Source organism: Plectropomus leopardus, chromosome 13 (genome assembly GCF_026936395.1).
Source record: "Plectropomus leopardus strain MGB_pleo_1.0 chromosome 13, ASM2693639v1, whole genome shotgun sequence".
In the NCBI taxonomy this organism is placed as follows: domain Eukaryota; kingdom Metazoa; phylum Chordata; class Actinopteri; order Perciformes; family Serranidae; genus Plectropomus; species Plectropomus leopardus.
In genome coordinates, this window is record NC_142188.1 from 12,438,692 (window position 1) to 12,454,123 (window position 15,432).

General features: G+C 39.5%; 1 protein-coding gene across 2 annotated transcripts; it reads right to left on the bottom strand.

Moving 5' to 3' along the window:
- Window positions 1–1,430: 1,430 nt before the first annotated feature.
- Window positions 1,431–12,156, bottom strand: LOC121954259 (monocarboxylate transporter 9-like). 2 transcript variants are annotated; one of them, XM_042501629.2, is made up of 6 exons: window positions 11,876–12,156; window positions 10,850–11,107; window positions 8,942–9,085; window positions 6,826–6,921; window positions 4,379–5,257; window positions 1,431–3,617 (listed from the first exon to the last, which is right to left on the bottom strand). In XM_042501629.2, exons 2-6 carry the CDS (start codon window positions 11,046–11,048, stop codon window positions 3,433–3,435), a joined length of 1,503 nt encoding a protein of 500 aa, XP_042357563.2. In that variant the 5' UTR covers window positions 11,049–11,107; window positions 11,876–12,156; the 3' UTR covers window positions 1,431–3,432. The 2 variants fall into 2 exon arrangements, with proteins under 2 accessions (XP_042357563.2, XP_042357562.2); XM_042501628.2 differs by lacking the exon at window positions 11,876–12,156 and adding an exon at window positions 11,228–11,386.
- Between the last annotated feature and the right edge of the window lie 3,276 nt (window positions 12,157–15,432).

The following is a 15,432-nucleotide window of genomic DNA, read 5'->3' on the forward strand; positions in this document are numbered from 1 at the left end:
CAGTGATTGGGTTGCCAGGAGAAGCAGGCCTGCTCAGGATGCAAACGTGAAAGTTGACTGACTTTTGTCTAATTTGAGCATCACAACTAAGTCCCCCAAGGAGCAATTTTTCTGATAGAGGAGCTAAAGTGGAAAACAACTGGATTAACTCGAGATGTTTTTAATGTTTTCATTTGAGGTTTGCCAACAGTGTGCCCGTTAACTGCTCACAAATATGGTCGCATGGCACTAAACGCGATGATAAATAGGGGAGAGGAAAGTGGATGTCCAGAATGGGAGGAAGGCATGTCAAATAATTTTTAAGCACTGGTGAGGGACTTAGGTTTTTGTTTTTTTAATTTGGCCTCAGGGGGTGGAGGCCTATTTTGTATTCATTTTAAATACCCACTGCTCCCCAAAACTCATACAGGTTTTAAAGGCATGCTTTTTTTAACTGCTAAAATTACAACATTGATCATAGCCAGAAACTGTAATAGCAGAAATTATTGTCAGATTTGTATATTTCAGTCACCCTGAACACACCATGCACAATTTAGGCTTCTCTCTGAAAAATTACTTAATTCTACATATCTCATAAATAATAAAAACATGCATAACCTAAACCTGGAAAAAAACAACAACACGAAATTCTGCTCTCTTGTGTCTAGGGTTTTGTAACTTTGGCAAAAAATATAGTTATTTGTCGTGGAGGGAGGGTCATGCATTTTCCTCCAGTCAATCAGGGAGGCTCAATGAAAAATATTTTCTTGCTTAAATGAAGTTACACCGAAGCCACCCTCCTCCTCTGATAAGAAAAGTACAATCAGTTGAGCCTATTGATTATGTTCAAAAGATATGGACTACCAAATTCGTTTTGTGCACTTATGACAACTGACCCCACAATGAAGATGGTTGTTCATATGCTATTTTAATCTGTAAAATAAAAATCCAATCTAAAAAATTAAATTAATTAATGTTATTTCATTTAAATGTTCCATTTAGATGCAACAACCTAACCAGCTCATTAAATGAGAGAGGCAGGAAAAACATTCCTATATGTACATTTTCTATCCTTATATAATAAAGAACAAATCAAACACCAATACATGTGACAAGCATCCCCAAATTTTTTGGTCGTGACTAAACTCATAATCACCTGTAGCCTGGCTAAGAAAAAACAAAAAACAAACTCAAACTATGTCTCTCTCTTTATACTTTTTATTTGTAATTTTTTTGTTTTTTTAGGCCCCTCTTTGTAAAAGCCTAGAATGGAAAAACACAATACCTGGATATTTACATTTTGACATAAAAAAAACACTAAAGGCGCCCTAAATACCAAGCATCTTACTTCTGACATGACCCTGTAAGTGACCTCTGACCCCAAGCTCTCAACAATTAACCCACATGACAAGCAACCCTGTTGTCCCCTAAATCAAAAACATTGACACTCATTATCATTAATTCAAATATCTTTTATTGGCACTTTTTAAATAAAAGGATATAATAAAACAATAACAAACATAAATATTGTAATACTGGCATACAAAATAAGAGTGGCTAAAAGGTGACGGGCAAATATACTGTATCATCTAGATCAGTATTAATTGTACTTCGTCTGCACCTTGTAAATACCCTCTACAAACACAAAAGGCAAACTCTATTGTCCCAGATTTACCCTTATGCCTGAAACTGGAACTATCAAAAATACATTTGTAGTGGTGTGTTTAACAACATTCAGGTGATTCTAAAAGCCTATTGCAATGTCTTCATTACAATTATGATCACAATAATCAACTTCCAACTTCAACAAAAACAGTTTTTACAGCTCTATGGCCGGTTTTGTGCATATAAAAGTCACTAGCACAAAGGACTTTACAAACTAGTGCTAATACAAAAAGTTTATCAAATGATGCACACACACACACACACGTGCACGTATGCGAACGTGCGCGTACAGACACACACAGCGTACACATAAATATATACCACACACAACAGTGATGGAAGGAAAAGGACCAGCCTGGTCAGAATCAGTGCCGGCAGAGGTCATGATAATCATGCCACAAAGAGACTCAACATGCTGTTAAGGTTGGAAATACAGTAGGATCTCTTCAGTGTTTTTACATGTTTTTGAATCGGCAGAACGTACTCAAAAAGTCTCTGTCTGATCTAGAAACAGGAGGTATGTGGAACTCAAGAATTATCTATAAAGCAAGGCTTTTGTATTGTTCCAACAGGCATTATGTGATGACAGGCATTGACTATCATTGATACTTTGGAAAGATACATAGTGATGTAATTTAGATATATAATAAAACAAAAATACAAAATAAAAAAATGTGTCGCTAAAACTATGATTATCAAAAAGCACTCCCTCCCTCAATCCCTGTATTCTCTGTTCTGGTAAGAATCCTAAGAGTCTTTTTTTTGTGCACTTGCAGAGTGGTTTCAAAGTTTGTTAATAAAACACCCAACAATGTTTTTCTCCCAGGTATAGAAAACCCCAGTAATGAGTCCTAAAACCCAGAACTGAATGAGCATTTCAGCACCTCTGGTCCCCTCATCAAAGTCATTTTTTTAAATGTTTTTTTTTGTCTTAAATAAGATCTGTGGTTAATATAAGCTTAAGACACTTTCAGGTTTTGTTCTAATATCCCACTTGCAAACTTTGAAGCTTTTATGTGTCTTACAAAAGGCGGTTGCTAACAAGTGGCTAAAGACATTACAGAACGTCATCATGCCAAACCATGCCAAACATTGTTTACAACCTTGTAGCGGTTGCAATGCAGCCATAGTGTAGTTCATTTTAGCAATAGCTTCTTTCTTCTGGTGATTGCATTTAGGCTTTAAAAATCCTGAAAGTGGTGCTCATTCGTGAAGACTATCTTGCTGAACAAAAAATATCATAAACGTTTGTTTACCACAGAGCTTATTTTCTGCAATGATCTAAAACCCAATGGAAAAATCCCACAGACTTTTTGACAAGAGAACCAGGGCGAAGCTAACTTCCTGGTCAGCCTACAGAAAAATGTCATCCCTAGGGCACTCTATTATGGATGGCACCATGTCTTTTTTTCGAAGCTACAGTAAAGTGAAAACCAGTGTTTACACAAACACAATGTAGAATTTGGGAGTTGAACAACATTGTTCAGTTGACCTCGTAAAATGAGGCAATAATAATAATGAAAAAAAAATCAGCCCAGGCATCAGAGTCAAACCTTTAAAAAGATCTGCAGTATATGGTTTGATCCTGAGAAATGCAGGCAAGGTACAGAGGAAAAGGCCTGTATTTCAAAACCTCTGGCAAGTATTTTGGTATATTAGAACCTGGCAGCAGAAATGAGGAGGAAACTCCTGTAAAGTCAAAGAAAATTCCTCCCAGAGGTGGTTCAGGTAGAGTTTATCAGCCGACAGTTGCTGGGCAGTAGGGGTGAGTTTGAGTCCTGCTCATATTCAGGCTACAGAGGCAACTTTGTCGCAGTTGCTGGTGTAATGGACGTCTGGTCTGTCGTTCTCTGAGTGTTTCCTGTTCCAGCAGGGGAGGTTGAGCAGAAAGAGAATGACCGCTCCCAGCTCCACACAGCCCCCGCTGAAGTAGAACGCCAAGTCATACGACTGCGTCCAGTCGAAGAACCACCCTGAAAAGTGATGAGAAAAACAGACACTGTGAGCAGAGTCAGCAGGAATTCAGACGCAGCAGTCAGCTAAATAATGACAGCCTAGTTCCTTATAGAAGTTGACAAGCTCTTTTCCTTGCTCTGCCTGCCTGTTTGATTTAACTTTTGAAACCTGGATTGATGTCAGTTTTCTTGTGCTGCTCTCTGACACCTTTCACAATTATTAAAAACTTTGAACCCTTTGGTTCGATTTTTTCATAAACATGGGGAAAAAGTCAGTGAGTATCTGAATGATCCACAAATTGCAAGACAATCGTGGATTTAGAAAATTATTCTTTAAAAAGCTAGGGGAAATGTCTAGGGAAAAAAGAAAAAAGTTAGAGAAAAACTCTTATAATTTTATAATTTTTTATAATTACCAAAATGACATATTTAAAATTATATTACAGAATTATCATATTTTTAAGCACTTTCCTTGTGGGTTTTTTCATCTTTTTAAAATGTATTTATTTTTTGAAATCTTTTTTTTTAATTTAAGGAATGTTTTTGTTCTTTTTACACATTTCTTGCAAATTTTTGGTGGTCATTTTTTTTTTTTTTGTTTCGCATTACCTTCCCATGTTTTTGAAAAAAATCAAGCCAATTTGCCCAGGTTTCAAAGGTGTTTTTTTTCACGTCTGAAAATATTGCCTTATGACAGAGTTTATCACTGCATAAAAATATTTGTGCCTCTTCTGTGTACCCACACATTTACAAACTTAGATTAAGTCAAGCCTTCTTACCTACAACTGGGGGTCCGAGCATAATCCCAAATCCCCCGAAGAACATTAGGATGCCGTGTGCTTGTGTCAGTCTGTCTAAGCCGACAATCTTTGTAGTTATGTAGGAGGTGAGGGACCAGTTTCCAGAGAAGAAACCCAGGACGACAGACAGGATTTGCAGTCCCAGATAACTCTTGGTGATGGGGATAAGCAACAGTGCCAAACCTCCGGCAAACATGGTGAAGGCATAAAGATAAATGCCGTTAATCCACCTGATGTCCACCAGCATACCTAGCACTAGTTTACCTACACAAGTGGCAATGGCCCCTATTGATACCAGAGGAATGACACTAACTTCTTCAATGAGTCCCTCACTCTGCGCCACATCCTCTATAAAGAGCACAGGAGGGAAAGCCCCCAGGCTGAACAGGAAGACAGCGATACAGAAGGCCACCATGGCTTGGTCCTGCAGGATCTCATACATGGATTGCATGTACTTGGAGTACGCCTGCTGCTTCTTCTTGATGACTTTCATGATGGCCAGCCCATTCAAGAAGCTGCCTTTCTTCTTCTCTGTCTGAATGGCCAAGTCCTTTGCATCGATGGTGATGAGCAGCTCCTTCACTGTTAGAGTTTTCTCCGGAGTGGTTGACTTGGACCCCGTGGTGATCTTCAGCTCATCCAACGGGGGCTTCTCAAACAGCTGCTCCTCTGTGTTGCGCTCCAGGGCGGCCTTCTGTTTGAGGTAGTACCCTGGCATGTTGAGGGGCCTCATGAAACCAGCGCAGGCCATGAGGTTTAGTGCTACAGCTCCGATGATGAGCAGGCAGCCGTCCAGGCCGTACAGCACAATCAGCTCGTTCTGGGCGGAGGCGTAGATGAAGGCTCCAACACTTGTGCCTGGGTGAACAGAGGGAGACAGAAACTCAATGTTTGTGTAAGAAAGTGGCAGACTTATCATAACAAACTACGTGACTATGGCACCTTTCAAATTATGCTGATGACATCAGTGTTTATTTGTAGAAAAATTAGACAATATTTATGAAAATGGGTGTAATCTTTGTGATCCTGAAGATCAGGGGTATTCAACTTGCTTTGCCGTAAGCCACTATTGCAAAATGACAGGAATCCAGGAGCCAGTTAATAAACAAATATTAATAATTAATATATAAGATCCTCCCCTGGTGCTGAGTGAAATAATTCATTTTCATTGTGAATTGGAAAATTTTCAGGGAGCGACCCGGCACCTTGTCTGGGTCCAGCCGCCCATTCAATTGAGTTTGAACTGACTGACTCTAGTCTGACATTGTGACATGAAAAAGCAGCTTGTTGGTTGAAATGAAAAAAAACAAAAAAAAACAATAAGTGTTGTGGGGGGACTAACGATTAACCAATCAATGCCACGGGCAGGACTAATGCTGCTGTTATGCTGTTTTCAAGCTTTTCCAAGCGATGCACAGCCATGAGTTTAGTGTAAAAACATGGTTGTTTGAAGGGGAGAAGAAGGAATGTCCTCTTTATGTAGCCTATCTGAAAAAATAGTTTGTTGCACTTCACTCTGCTCTACTTTTAAAACAGTATTGCTGGCATTGAAACGCATCAGTGTGAACTTGGAATGACATGAGATTCAGGTAGACATGTAGGTCTCCAGTGATTGGTTAGGGATAATCTAATCTCCCTTTTCCACAGAAATCAGTTGGAGTGGTGGCTGTGACAAACTGGAGTTAAAAACTAAGTGTAAGGAGCTGACAATTATGTCTGATATCAGGCAAACCAAACACTCATAAATTGAGTATAACTGCTTTAGATTATTCATCTCTTTTTCCCATGTTGTATCCATCTTTTGGGATATTGCCACTTGGGGGCGCCAAATCAGAAATGTTCAGATTCTACAATAGTGGCTTTAATAACTTTTAAAAGTAACAACAGGATGAAGATCCCCATTTGATTGAAAAGTTAGTCTGTTTAATTTCTGGCCCCTGCTAGCATCACTCAGATGTGGGCTCTGTTGCACGTGTAACCACAGCAGTACTGACAAACTCTGGAATGCAATTTTACATCAATGCAGCAAGGTTAAACCAAATATTTTCAAGGGATGTCAAAATTCTCTTAAAATATTGAAATTGTCACTCTGTAGTTCTGAATTAATAATGGACTGATTTAAACTTCAAAGAAAAACTTTGGGTGCCACCATAAAAGGGTATTCCATCTAATACAGCTTCAGAGTATATTGTCAGTCTTCCCAAACCATTACCATCGAAGTTTTGACTCTCATCCAAACCAGATCTAGTCACTGGTCACCAGTCCATGTCCCTACCTCTCCCTTAGAGACCCACTCTGCCTTTGCTACACTACAGATGTTTACCTCAGTATCCCAAGGCTCCCAGCAGCTCATACATGAAAGTAGTGAGCATGGAGAACTGGTGTGCACCCAGTGAGCGCAGGGCAGAGGGAGGGGACGGCAGTACCTGTGGTGACAATGCCGAGGGCAAGGCCGCGTCTCTTGTCAAAATATTGACAGGTGATTGTCAATGTGGCTGCGTAGACAAGACCACAACCAAGGCCTGTGGTGAGACAGAGGACAAGGACATACAGGAGAATTCCCATTAGCTGAAGTGGAGAGGTGCAAAAGCTTTTCACTTCTAAAAATACACAACAACAGGTATTCAATTTCACAGTTCATATCAGGAAATGTGTTACATTTAATATAAAAGCCAATTATATTTCTTTAAAAAATAGAAATATGTATGTTAGTGTAAAAGTTTTCAGTACAAAATCATGCTCTGTGTATTTTAGTAGATAAACTCAGAATTACAAATATGCATTTATAAGGTACATAAATCCATATGTTCTAGAGGAGGGCACTGTACATATCACTTATTGCACTATACAATCAGCAAAACATAAAATAAGCATAAGATGAGCAGTAAACAAGCTGCACGTGCACATATAGCCGCAGACCATCATCTAAGGGCATCTCTAAAAATAAATAACTGTCTTCAAATATGCATGGCCTCCCCTCTGCAGTGATGCAATGCCTGAGCGTGAAAAGGCCGTGCTGACTGCAAAGGGTTCACCAGGATTAAGCACGGCTGAGCTGTCACTTAATGCACAATAACAGGTGGTGTTGGGCCCACGCTGGCACACCGGTGAGGCGGCAGAGGCAATAATGGGTCACATGGGGATCAAGCTAAGCCATAATTCTGTTTTTCTGTCAACATCACTAAAAAACACAAACAGAATTTTCAAAGAAATGGTGCAATGTTCAAACATGTATGTTGTCTCAGTGTGATTCTACGTACTAAAACCCTTTAACACCTTGAACTGCGTCAGGCGCCTTTCACAAGCATTTAAACCTCTGAAACCTGATACTTTTGATTTGCTATTTTCCAAAAACATGGGAAAAAACATAATGAACAACTAGGTAAAAAATGTGTGTTAAATTGCAAAAAAAAGTAAAAGTAAAATGACCTGGAAATTAGCTGAGAGGGGGTTTCATAAATATCAAAAACTAGGGAAAAGCGTCCAGAAAACTACATTTATAATTCTTATAATGCTATATTTAAAATTGTGCTACAGAGGGGAAAAAAATATTTTTTAAGCACTTTTAAGGTGATTTCCTTGTTTATTTTTTGTTTTACTTTTCTTTTTTCCCCGCCCATTTCAGATTTCCTTGTAGCTTTTTATCAGTTTACTGCTAATTTTTGGGCCATTTCTTGTTCAGTTGCTTGTCGCCTTCTTTCCATGTTTTTGCATGCCATGCCAATTACCTCATGTTTGAAAGGGTTAATGCATCATTTGACCAGTAATTTAGGATAGCGTCAGCCACTGATGTTGCGTAATAGTTGGACTTGACATGTGCCCCTGCATCTTTGAAATTATTATACAATGTGTTACGAGTTTCTCATATGTTAGAGGGATAAGAGGCTTATTAAACTCCCATGATCAAAGCAACATCAAACACATTTTTTTCTCACACTGACAAGATCTGAGTCTCCATGACGTCGGTCTGACAGATCTCCGGCTTTTAGCTTTAACTCTGGTAGAGTGATGTATAAAACACACAAGGTTTGCAGCGATATACTAGTTTCAAAGTATACCGTGATTTGCCTTTTTACAAAAACTTCCATTAAAAAAACTGGCCCAAATTTCAATTATAATAAAGTCTTTGTTCAACCAAAAAAATGCACACTGTAAAAATAACTTGTTTTAACTTTAAAAAGTTAGTGTCCAGGCTGCCTTTAATTTTTAAGTTGACGGAATTTGAAAAGACAAGTTATGTCAGATGACAAATAAGTTTAAAAATGTTGCTAATTGTCTTCTTAAATTCAGTCAACTTAGATTTTAAGGCAGCCCAGACACTAACTTTTTAAAATCAAAAATAAATGATTTACAGCTCATGTTTTCATTTCTTTAAGGATACCTGTAAATAATGATAGTAATAATATTTAATGTGTAATACTGTATACTGTGATGATGTAAAACTGTGATATTTTCTGACACAGTTATGGTATCTCATACTGTTGGAACCATAAAACACACAGGATGGTTGCACCATGGGGTTATCATCAAGTGTTTCCTTACCAACCACGATCCCATAGGAAAAGATGAGGAACTGGACATTTGGAGCAAAGGCACTGAGCATCAGGCCGCCCGCCACCATTACACCACTGAAGATGGTCACGGGACGAGCCCCAAAGTTGTCCACACAGGCACTGCAGACAGGACCTGACAGAGAAGAGACAGAGTGTGGAAGAGACACAAAGAGTGGAAAAACTGAGTGACAGAGGATCAAACAAATTCAGAGAAGAAAGAACAATAATGATGCCATGCTGCTTAACTTGTTGTATTCTGAAAAAACAAACAGTCTGAGAAAATCAACTCTATTTGACTCATTCATCATGCGACATTTACTGGTTTCCTTCCCCTCTAAGCAGGGGAAGTGCAGCAGACACTGCAGTGCTGCAGTTGCCTGACAGCTGGGACACGTGTCCAGGACTTGGCCAGGCCCGAGGGCAGATCTGTCCAGTCATGATTTTCACCTCATCCTTTGAGAAAGACGACAGCAAGAAGCCAAGCTCGCAGAAGGAGCTCCGCCTTACACAGAAATGTCAAACAAGCGCAATCTATGTTTGCTCTGTTTGCTCAACACAGCCTTGAAGCATTCCTTTATAATTATATCCAGACACTGTTTATAAGACAGCTTTTACCATTTATTTCCAGACTGCTTTTCTTATTTCCTTTGAGTATATGTATTTTTAAAAAAAAACCTTACTAAACAAATGCAGCATTGGTGGTAAATCTCTGGATTTCTCTCTGTATCTGTCCCTCAATCTGTCTTTCTTTTCCTCCCTCAATGGTCAGATTAAGGGCTAAGTGGTCCTCCTACATTTATAGCATGGATGACTTGCACTTCCTTTGCTCTTCTTGGAAATCAATAAAAACAACTCTGCTCAGGGAGCCACAAAGTGCCCATCTTTGTCATGGCTTTGCTTCCTCTCTCCATCATGTCAAAACATTACAATAAGGAGAGACTCTTTAACACCTAAATTAAAAATCTGAAGGGGGCTGAATAGCTTCTTAACAATCATGATCCAGACTTTCAACAAGTAGTATTGTGTCTGCTTTGTTATCTGTGTAGAAAAGTTCAAGCAGCACGCAGATCCAAAGTGATAAAAACTAGGTAGTGGACCAAGCAAAAACATATGTGAAAGAACAAATAAAGTCTGCATGCGAGCATGCACTAGTGTGCGGACTTTATTTGTTCTTTCACATCTGCTTTGTTATCTATGACATAACGTGGTTTTATGATTAAGATGGAAACAGTAGGAAGTAAGGTGTAAAGGTGAGTGTTTAGTTCTTTCCTTCAAGCACAAAGCAGATAAAGTATCTCTCCCAAATTCCCACATGTCAGCAGATACATTGCTCCTAATGTTACATAGTGCCAAAACACCAATTTACAGCTCAGCATGTCATTATCAGGTGCTAAAAACAATCATTTGAAGGGAAAAGTGCTGAAAAATTACAGACATGTCCAGATATCCTCTAACACAGTGGTTCCCAACTGGTGGGTCATGGTCCAAAAGTTGATCACAGGTCCATTCTGATTGGACCTCAAGTGACTCCTGAATGTGTCAAGTTTGTAAATGACACTTAAGATTTCCGGCACAGAGCTTTTATTTTGAAGTGCAGTTTCTGTTTATTATTGCAATATGTTTTATTTCTTTGTGTTCTAAGCCAATGTGTTGCATATATTTTGTGAAATAAAATTGAGTATGTGGTAATTAATAATTTTTGGACCTTAAACTAATCACTGAGGAGAAATCTGGACCGTGTGACTGGACCAGTTGTGATCCACTGCTCTAACATGACTCCAAAAAGCTTCAAAGCAATATCTGCACCCTCGCTGATTTAATTCACTGTCATTGAGTTTGTCTCTTAAACCCCTAAGTGGACCCATGTCGAGGATTATTAGTGTGTGCTGCTACTTACTGGCTATTAGTCCCACTCCAGCCACGAGGGAGCCCACCCAGGCCGTCATGCCCTTGCCCTCCTGGAAGGCATGCAGCCACTCGGGGTACAGGACGCCCACCGACTGTGGTGACCCATAGGCGAGAAGCTGGGCCATGAAGGAGGCCACAACGATCGCCCATCCCCAGCCTCCGTCCAGCACTTCAGTAGATGGAGCCATGGTGCTGATGTTACTGCTGCCCTCAGGGATCTGCTACAGCGCTGACAGAGAATACGGTCCTAGGAATGACAAAAAACAAACATCAGAGTTCTAAAATCTAAAAAAAAAAAATCAAAACAAGAAGATCAGCAGAGTAAACATACAACAACACTACAAAAACCTCCAAAATCTACACTCACTTAAAGCCTTGATGTAGTGAAGGCTGCTGCAGCTCTTGGCCTGGGCAGACAGGCAGGTCACCTGTGTGAGGTCCTGAACTCAGACTGACTGCAACTTAGCCCTGGGCAGCTGCCCCTTTTGTTCCTGTCTCTCTAACCACACCTTGGAGGAGGAGAAAGTAAAGAAAACTGCACAGCTTTGTGCTCTCATCCTGCACCTTTAACCTGCCTCCTCCAACATGCAGCTCTGATCCTTCACAAACACATGGGAGAGGCTTGTCTCCTGTGCTGACCCAAGTTTTTCAGACCTCTTTTCATAAATTATTTGTAGCCCAGAAGCAACTTTATACACCACTGCGGCAGCATCAACTCCCTTTGGCCACACTTTGTTTACAATGAGGCTTCTTATGAGGAGGGGGAGGTGGTGCAAAGCTTCACATTTCAGATGTTTGCTTTCAAAGCAGCCTTACAGCATGCTGACAGTAAATACTTGTTTCATTAAAATTAAAACAATAATATCCCGAATAGACGACTGTTTGCCCATGGTTGAATCAAATGACATCCTCTCTTTTTAATTTCACCGATAACCATATTTATCATCTTATCGTGTTGCTCCAACAAAAACACACAGTGCTTGTTATTTTGGTTAAAAACACATGCGGCACTCACCTCAGCATCTGCAAAAACAGCAGCAGGAGCCTGCAGAGCTGCGCGCTTTAGGGGAACTTTCCATGTAGGATAGCTTCCCTGTTAAAAACCCTTCTTACAAAATCACTACAAATGACACGGACGAAAAAAATATCGTACACGGCGGATGGGGAACTGAAATCTATGACGCCCGTGTGTCAAGAGGGTACCCTGCTTCTACAATGCGCACTGTGCATCAGTTTCAGACCGCTTTGTAGCCGGCGACGAAACCGGTTCAAAGCTGTTCTTGCTGGTCCAGCAGCAGCTTAAACGCAGCTACAGGAGGAAAAAGCGCTGCTTCCTCTTGCGCGCCTGGAGCGCACCGCAGACAGAGCAGCACACAGAGACTTTCCGCTCACACATGTGGCGGCTAGGACTTTATAGATCATGCTATATACGTGTTTTGTTGTCTTGACTACATCTGACATTTAAAGTAAATGAAAACCTTACAAGGACCGCACACACATGCACAAACAACAAACTGTTTACCTGCTTGGTTTCCGGGCTAAATGAGGTTCTTTGTATGAGGCACTTTACAAAGCATTTGAAAAAAAGTCAAAATGACACTCAGAATGAATAATGAAAATGAATGTACACATCTTAATATACTTGTGTCTGATCTATCTCAAAGTTAGGGGCTCGTGTGCTGATGATGGGGGCTAGGTGTGTGGGATACTTCTCTCCAGGAACATTGTTTATATGGCCTTCAGTCCAGTCTGAACCGGTTGATGAATGGTAATAACACCCCCACCCTGTACCAGCAGGGCGCACTGCCTGGAGTCCTCTCCCTGGTGAGCACCGATTAAAACAACACATGCACAAATCTCTTGAATCAAATCTTCTTAATCTACCTTCTAGTTACTAGAAACATAAAGAGAAGTTGATAAAATCTTAAGAAATCTTTGAATGATACACAAATAGGTAGCAACATGTAAACAGTCTACCATGGAGCCGCCATGGGTTAAAAATAACCTGAAGGGAATCCTACAGGAGGGGAGAGTACTATAGGATATGTTTAGTGTTTTAGTACATACTGTTCATGCATGACTACTACGGAAAAACTTCAGTGAACTATGAAAAGAAGGCATACATTAACACAAAGTGGTAAAATAGACTCAGCCAATGGAACATCTGGGCCTACATCCTGACCAAGATTTATATTGCTCTATATAACTAAGATCTACATGACTTGTTGTTTATTTGGCCCAGACTTAAAAACAATCCTCTTTGCACAGAGAAACAAACAAATACATATTTTGAATTAAAAATTTAGATGAACCCTGGTAAAAATGCTAGTAGCCTATACTACACCACACTTAACTAATAATTGGTATATTTAAAGTGTGTTAAAATGGAACAGCTATTTTTGTACTTACCACACTTTTTTGTACAAAAGCACAAATTTAAGCGTGTTTAGTTTATTTTAGTGTACTAGTGTGGGACTATATAAGTATACAGTACTTAAGTACACTACAAATATACTCCTACATATTCATTTTCAGAAATGCTTACATGTACTTGTTGTGAAATTAAAATACATTTAACAAGTAAAACAACAGCACTATAGCTGCATTTTGAGCATACCAAAAATGTACTAATTGACAATTATTTGTATTAGATGTATAGCATACTCATAATGTTTTTTTTTTTTAACTTAACGTTCATCTAACCAGAGTGTCCTGACCAAGATAGGTAGCAACAGAGGTTACAGAGAATACGGAGCAAAAAAATGAAAATCAAAATATACAACTCCAAAACAAACAATATAAAACATAATAAAAATAACACAAAATAAAGTTACTACAAGCAAGTACTAAAAATATGTTAATATATACTGTAAGTGAACCATAAAAACAAGAAAAATGAAAAAACCAGCTAAGATACACCCTGACACTGGCATGTAGAAGATGACATAGCCTAAAAAGGTCCATCAACAGTGCCCTGAAACGGCCCAGAAGAACCAATGAGTGCAGCTTTTGGTCTTGCTGCAGAGGATTTCACATGTACAGAGCAGCACACATAAAGACTCTCCGGCCAAACTCTGTACGAATCCTACAGACAATACAGGCAAATTCTGTGAACAGAGAGTATAGCCATTTTCAATTTTTTTGCTTAATGTAGACACAAATATGCTGAAAGTAGGCCAAGAACAGCTTTGTAAATAAGAGAATGCCAATGAAAAAGTAAACGTACTAGTAATAGACAATTCATATATTTATGTTAGAATAATAGCAACACACAAACAGGCCTCAGTCAGCTAGGCATTATTCTTTCCCATCTTGGTAATTTCATGCATTCATACTGAGGTTAGAGCAGACAGATGAGTTGTTCTTAGTCACACTGCAGCAGCATCATAAAGTTATATCATCATGTGATTGCTCCTGTTCTCATAACCTCAGGTCAGGAACAGAGCAGAACCAAGTCAGAAGGGAAAAAAAGCAGAAGTAGAGAAAAGCAACGGAGAGGAAGAACACAAAGACGGGACGTAAAAGATGAAAGGACAGGGAGTAGAGTCAGAACAAGGGAGGGATGAAGGGAGCAGATCAGAGGCCGTCAAACTGGTTTTCACACTGAATACACTAAAATTCTTCAGGAACTTTGATGCTTTTTCCCATAGCTGAGGTCCGCTGCCAGGAAGGGTCTTACAGAAAAGATTTAGGCTCCGTAATCCCCTTCTGCCTGAAAAAATTATGTGAAAAAAAGAACAAGGGAGGCACAGTTAACTGTGCTCTACACTGGTGTTGCATTGACATGTCGACCCAGACCAGTTTAAACCAGATATAGTGCATGTAGGGGACAGTGTGTAAGAATATGAGGAAGGGTGGGGGTGGATTATAGATCGGCTTTGATGCACTACTGAAACAATCAGTCGGTGCTGAATTTCACTTGCTTGCGTAAGTTATTCAATACACATATTGACACATTACACATGCATATTCACCATGTAATCTGTTGGACAAATCTATAACTACACAATCAACTCAACACTTCACTACTACAGGAGGATGGCACAGGGCAAATAAGGGCGAGGTTAAAATCTGCTGGAGAAAATAGTTCAGATCTGTGCCCGCTTTGTCAGCAATCCCGATGTTACAATGGTTGTTCTATTACATGAGGGTGGAGACACTGCTGACCTAAATAATTATTAGCCTGTATCTAAGATGACTAAAATCCCAGACTCACCAGTTAATTCACAACTCTGTCCCTTTCTGGAGGTCAGCAATGTCCTTTTTTAAACTTCAGGACCCAGAAGGATGCAGAAAGTATTTGCTGAGTTGGACAAAATGTATTATTTAATGGCACAGCCCTCAGACTTGGTGTGGATGTGCATCAGAAACACATTTTAGTGAAATGCTTTATGTCCAATTGTATGTGTATATGGATTTCTTTAGTGTTTACTTCTTTTTCTTTCATGCATTAAAGGTTGTCGTGTTCATGTTTTTTTTTTTTTATGATATTTTTGTTTGTTATCTGTTTAAAAGTGAACAAAACAAGAAGCCACAGCTGTCAGAAATGAGGCCTCAACTGCTGCAACTTCT

Bases quoted from the DNA above. Each gene is read 5' to 3' on its own strand.
- LOC121954259 (XM_042501629.2), bottom strand. From the start codon at position 11,048: ATGGCTCCATCTACTGAAGTGCTGGACGGAGGCTGGGGATGGGCGATC. The intron at 6,922-8,941 runs GTAAGGAAACAC...GTCTCACCACAG, and splicing joins TTCCTATGGGATCGTGGTTG to GCCTTGGTTGTGGTCTTGTC. The intron at 3,618-4,378 runs GTAAGAAGGCTT...ATCACTTTTCAG, and splicing joins GCTCGGACCCCCAGTTGTAG to GGTGGTTCTTCGACTGGACG.